At 32.2% G+C, this 5775-nt stretch overlaps 1 protein-coding gene across 1 annotated transcript; it reads right to left on the bottom strand.

Annotated features, from left to right (window-relative positions):
• Window positions 1-356: 356 nt before the first annotated feature.
• LOC127126465 (probable mediator of RNA polymerase II transcription subunit 26b) lies at window positions 357-4028 on the bottom strand. Its single transcript, XM_051055394.1, has 10 exons — window positions 3867-4028; window positions 2700-3283; window positions 2534-2602; window positions 2358-2440; window positions 2057-2115; window positions 1800-1936; window positions 1664-1691; window positions 1264-1574; window positions 1101-1182; window positions 357-1003 (listed from the first exon to the last, which is right to left on the bottom strand). The coding sequence occupies exons 2-10, from the start codon at window positions 3132-3134 to the stop codon at window positions 879-881; spliced, it is 1329 nt and encodes a 442-aa protein (XP_050911351.1). The 5' UTR covers window positions 3135-3283; window positions 3867-4028; the 3' UTR covers window positions 357-878.
• Between the last annotated feature and the right edge of the window lie 1747 nt (window positions 4029-5775).

Consider the following 5775-nt stretch of genomic DNA (forward strand, 5'->3'; position numbering starts at 1 on the left):
AAAAAATAATATTAAAAGTAACCAAAAAAAATTGTTGATTTGATATTTATAAAAAGTATTTTTAAAATAAATGAAACTTAGAGTAAAAAAGAAAACTGATTTGACTAGGACCAACTTTTAGAATAGACTTGGACAAACTTAAAGCAATTACCAAGATTGAAAGTCATAAATTTAAACTAGTCATAAAACTAGAGTAAAATATACTCAAAATATATATTAATGATAAGCCTAAGATATAAAAAATAATTTTAATAAAAATAAGGCTTCCATTTTTTCTTCTTAAAAAAATCTCTAAATTATTTTTTAATCTACAAGAAACATACATACATACCTTAACCATGTTCTGAACTCCATGCTACTGAAAATTTGGAAACATTTGTAGTCAAAAGACTACAAAAGTATTCATTCATTCCTATGGTGCCTGCTTATTACATATTTACATAAGGTCATTGAGGTATATTATAGTAACATGCACAATTGCATGTATACTATATGTTATAATATAAGACCCTAATGTAACATAATAATATATGTGACAAAAGAAAAATGTCAAGAAACCATTTCTATTGACAATAATTTATAGAACAAGCCAAGGAAGCCAAGGAATGCCAAGATAGGATGAAAAATCCAAATCCAAAATCTTGGACCAACAAAATTCCTATGTACTCATCATAAGTTTAAAAACTTGGGAAATAATCCATGTTTTCAAAGTTTACTTCCCTCTCTAAAATCAAAATAACTCTATCCAAGAATGTATAATTGTTATTTTCTATGCTCAAAGAGGAGGAGAGGAGGAGGAGGGGGATCAATCTTCTATCATGTAAATGTTTGGTAAAAACATGTTATCGCTATTCTTCCTCTCCGAAACTAGTCGCGAACTATCTACGACCGTTAGCCCATTGCCGGTTGTGATTTCCCGGTTTGAAATTAGTGTTTCGCTGGACAGCTCCTTGCTTTGGAAGTTCATTGATTTCCATGACTTGTATTGTCCTTTGCCTCTTGGCTGCGATTAAGAAACAGTTTCGTCGATTAGTTATGATAAACCGAATAATGTGTTCTAAGAAAACATCATGTCTGTGACATTTTCGTCAATGACTCACCGTTTTCAGCTTGCTGATAACGCTCTTGAAGTTTCCGCTTGGTAGCTTCGAGCTTATCAGCATCACTTAAGCATTTCGGCTTCTGAAACATGATAAATTAATGTTAGAGAGACCGAAGAAACTTAAAAATTATAATGGCTGTAAAGTTTGTTTTTTTGCTTACATCTTGCTGAGCATTGAGAGGCCTCTTTGGCACAGTACTGTTCCCGGCTTTCTGCTGCGGCCTCTGCTCTACATTAGGTTTTCGCTGAATGTTCGAGTTCAGTGGTCTTCCGCGGCCAGCATCAGCAGCTACCGGTTTGTTTAGCCTGACCGCAGCCTCAGTCTTCTTCATTTGCTGACTCTTATTATCATTGGAAGGGATAGCGGTTGCATTGAAAACCGGGAAATTCCTCTTGTCCTTAACTAGAGTGTCGGAAGCCGGCTTTCTGCCAATGTCACGGTTCTTGTTAGGAGGTCCACTCTTACGAAGATCTGAAAAAATATTCCGCATTTACAATCATTAATATAAGACAAAGGGAATTCAGATTAAGAACCGTACGGAAATTGAAAATTGAACTCACTTCCGTCATCATCCATGCCATCGAAGAACTTTACGTTATCCAAATACGACATACAACACAGAGAAAACATGAACTCAGTTTCAAATCGACACAAGCATGCGCAAAATAAGTTCGAGTAAGGGAAAAAGGACAATACCTGTGAGAGCTCCATTGAACCGGGTTGAGAAACAAAGAAAGCCCCGTCGTCTAAAGGAGGTGATGGAAGTCCTCCCTCCTCCTCATCTTCTGCATTCTCAACAACAGACGGGTTTATCGAATCCGGGGTGCCTCCTTCTGAAGTTACAAACATTCAATAGCAATTTCCCGACATGAATTAGTTTTGAAATCATGCGAAAAAGCAGCGTGACTATATACCAAACATTACCATAATAAGTTAGATAATAAAATCTCTACCTGCGGCCGGTTTCGCTGCATTCCCCTTGACCCAATTATCGACCATTTCTTTCCACCCACTAAAATGTAAAAAACATAAAACAAGTTTAGAATTCGCCGAATCCTTCGCCTATCTAAAGAGTATCATCAATGTTAACATAAACGAAACATGACTAACTAAGAAATTGGTTAAAATTAACTAAGTCGTATAACTACCGGACATGATTATGGAATCAAAGCATCACTCTTTCAGATGGATCAACATAACAGCAGAAATCATATAAAAGAAACCATAATTTATGGATGAAAAACTAAACCATACTCGATGAGGACCCGTGCGAGTTGACGGACATCCTTTGATCCATACTTTCGAAGAGGATTGACCACCTTTCCAATCTCAGTTGACTGAAAAAGATAATTTCTTATTATTAGATAACATTCTTAATAAAAAACAAATCCGAATTGTCCCAAATCAACAACTAAAGATTCAATTCAAACCTTAAGAAGATCCACAGAGATATGCATCAGCTGAAGCCTCCTCAGAGACTCAAACAGCACCGAATCAGACTGTAACAACACGAAACAAGCATCACTAATCAGCAATCACACAACACACAAATCAATTCAACCTTCAAAAAACAAACGCCATAGAAAAAGATTATACCTCATCTTCATAGCTATTGAGAACCTCCTTGATTCTCAAAACCTCAGTGAGAAGCTGAGATTCCGCTTCGAGCTCATCCGTGAGAGCTTCCGCGTCTCCAAAGGTGTAATTGCTATTAGGGTTCACTTCCACCACTCCATTATCTTCCCTACCGCAATTCACCTTACTCTCCTTACTACCACCATCCCTAACAAAACCTCTCTTGCAAAGTTCATCATTCTCATTATCAGTAACCGGCGTTTCAACTTTCTCGCAGTCCTTACAGCGATTCAGCATAACAGAAAACAACCTCTCAGCAATTCCATCTCTCCTCAACTTAAACTCCTTAGGACAATCAGTAGCAGCAACAACAATAGCACTGTCAATTATGTCGAAAATATCCGAACTGGATGACCTAAAGTAACTCCTCCACTGATCAAGTGACCCTGACTTCATCTTCAACAATCCCAAAACAACAAAAACCAAAAGCCCAAATCTACCCTTCAACAGCAAAATCGAAATACAGAACAAAAACCAAATACCCAACAATCAAAATCTGATTTTGTTCATTTCATCGATAATCAGTTCTTGATCTTGATTGAACCCTGAACAAAACAATGACAAACAAACAATCAAAAAGATGATTTTTTTTTCAAATCAAAGAATCGTCGAATTCTTAATTTCATTTTCTGGGTGCCCCATTTTGGTAATTCTTGATTGGATCAATGTTCGGCAAGAAAATTGAAATGATGATATGGTTTGGATTGGAAAGAGAATCGGTAACAAAAAACAAGAAAAACAACACACGCGTAATAAGTATCTATTCGATAACAAATAACGTTGTGTGTTATGTTATGATTGTAAAATCTCGTATTGTTGTTTCACATTTTTCTGGTGTTATAAAACACCAAAAACCTCCAAGACCCTTTTTTTTCCCTGTTTTTTTTTCTATAAAATTTAAATAAAAAAAAAACAACTTTAAAAAACCCGAGATATTTAAGGAATAAAGAAAGCACCCGAAAATTATCAAGAAACAGCAGATTCAGTGTCACATGAACACAAAACATAAACATAAACAAAAACAAAAACAAAACCTTAATCATACTATGTTGTTATCACAATCTACCTTGGTAGATTGTAACAATTTTTTACGTAATGTTGCACTATTGAGGTAAAGAAAAAAAGTACCGTATGTTTGATCAAAAATGGTTCTTTTCTATCTCTTCCAACAAGAACTACTTGAGAGAGAGATTTGTGATGATGGTTTTGACTTTGATCAAAACACAATTTGGTTTACAAGAAGAGAAGAAAGGATGTGAAGAAAGAGAAGTGTTTTGTTGTGTCTCTTTGTGATTTTTTTTTCTTTTTTTCTAGATTATAATTAAAATAATTTGTTTTTTTATTCTTTTTTATTTGACTAATTTTCTATTATATTAATTACAATAGGATTTTATATTATATTTTTTATATTTTATATTTTAAATTTTATATTCAACAAATTTTATTGCCATATAAATAAAAGTATGCTAAAGAATAATATTAAATATTAGATTATAAAAATATAACCAAATATTTTATATTAATAAAAAAAGAGTTACTTTAATCTTTTTTCTAGATATGTGTCTTATCAAATCATTTTTTTTAATTGATGTGATTTGATTATATTAATTTTTTAAAAACAATTTTGATTAAAAAATTTATTTTTATATTAAAAGAAAGTAGGTAGTGAATGTGGTGCGATGTAGATAGGGTCGAGAAAGCGGTTCTGAAGAAGCGAGTTACGTGGGGCCCTTGACTCAGTGATGAAATTCAACTGAGTTTGTGTTCAACATTTTAATTATTATTTATTTTAATCCCTTATTTTTCGAGCATATCCAAATCTTTCTGTTTAGATACTATCATTACCAAAATATTTACTCTGTCTTTCCATATATGAATATTATTCTAAGTTTTTTTTTTTGAATTTTTTGATAAAATAAGTTTTTAAAGATAATGTTCTAAGCTTATTTTAAATTTTTTTTATAGAGTAAGTTCTTTTATAAACCAAACTTTAAAATACAAGTTTTACCTTTGTTTTACTCATTATCTCTTTCCATATGAATATAGTTTTAAGGTTATTTTGAATAAATTAAAGAATTATATGTATTGATAAACAACTTTTAAATATTATCTTACCCCTATTTTTAACTCAATAATCTTAAAAAGTATTATTTAAGTACGACCAGAAATTTGAAATAGAGAAAATATTTAAAAGAATTAATTTAAAAATAAAAAAAAATATGTATTCTGTGTTTAAATAAATTATGTATATGTTAGTTTTCTTATGAATAGTAGGTCCTAAACTCGAATAAAAAAAGAAGGTTATTTTAATAAGTCGATAGTGATTGTAATTTTTTGTCAAATATAGATGACATGGAATAACTATGAAATGATTTAATTGTTGGGTCATCGTGAGAAATATTCACATTGGGTCAAGAGCAACACACAAGTGAGAAGGTGATAATTGTATGGATCATCTCATTTATAAAGTGTTCAACCTCCACTTTTTTAAGTAATGTTGGAACTTTCAACTCACACTTGTATACAACAATAATGAGAATGTTAGGTCATTGTCCGTGAGCAATACAATGTATAACTCGTGTACAATGTCAAAAGACCAAGGGCCATAACATTGTCTTTTGGATGCAGTGAACAATAAACAAGGATTCTCACATTTTCATGAATGGGTGTGAGTAACGATGTTAGTTCATGAGAATATGATTCATTTTAGATCATTGAATATCTGCATGTTTATGGAAAAATATAAGAAAATAGTGGACATTATGGTTTGGAGGAAGATCAATTTCATATGCCTCCAAACTACAATTTTTGAACAAGAAAATTGCAAACTCTCTCTCAATTACAATTTTTAAACGAAAAAATTGTAAACCATTTCTCAATTATAAATTTTGGACAGAAAAATTGCAAAAAAAAACCCTCTCAACTACAGTTTTTGGACGGAGAAATTGCAAACCCTCTCAACAAACTATTTTTGAACGAAAAAATAGAAAACCTTTTCTAGAAACACAACTACCCAAATCTCAAATACACCCAAAAG

The sequence above is a fragment of the Lathyrus oleraceus genome, chromosome 3 (assembly GCF_024323335.1).
Source record: "Lathyrus oleraceus cultivar Zhongwan6 chromosome 3, CAAS_Psat_ZW6_1.0, whole genome shotgun sequence".
In the NCBI taxonomy this organism is placed as follows: Eukaryota; Viridiplantae; Streptophyta; class Magnoliopsida; order Fabales; family Fabaceae; genus Lathyrus; species Lathyrus oleraceus.

Excerpts from the sequence above, each read along its gene's own strand:
- LOC127126465 (XM_051055394.1), bottom strand. The coding sequence starts at position 3,134 with ATGAAGTCAGGGTCACTTGATCAGTGGAGGAGTTACTTTAGGTCATCC. Across the intron at positions 2,603-2,699 it reads TCAATAGCTATGAAGATGAG|TCTGATTCGGTGCTGTTTGA; the intron begins GTATAATCTTTT and ends GTGTTGTTACAG. Across the intron at positions 1,004-1,100 it reads TTATCAGCAAGCTGAAAACG|CCAAGAGGCAAAGGACAATA; the intron begins GTGAGTCATTGA and ends TCTTAATCGCAG.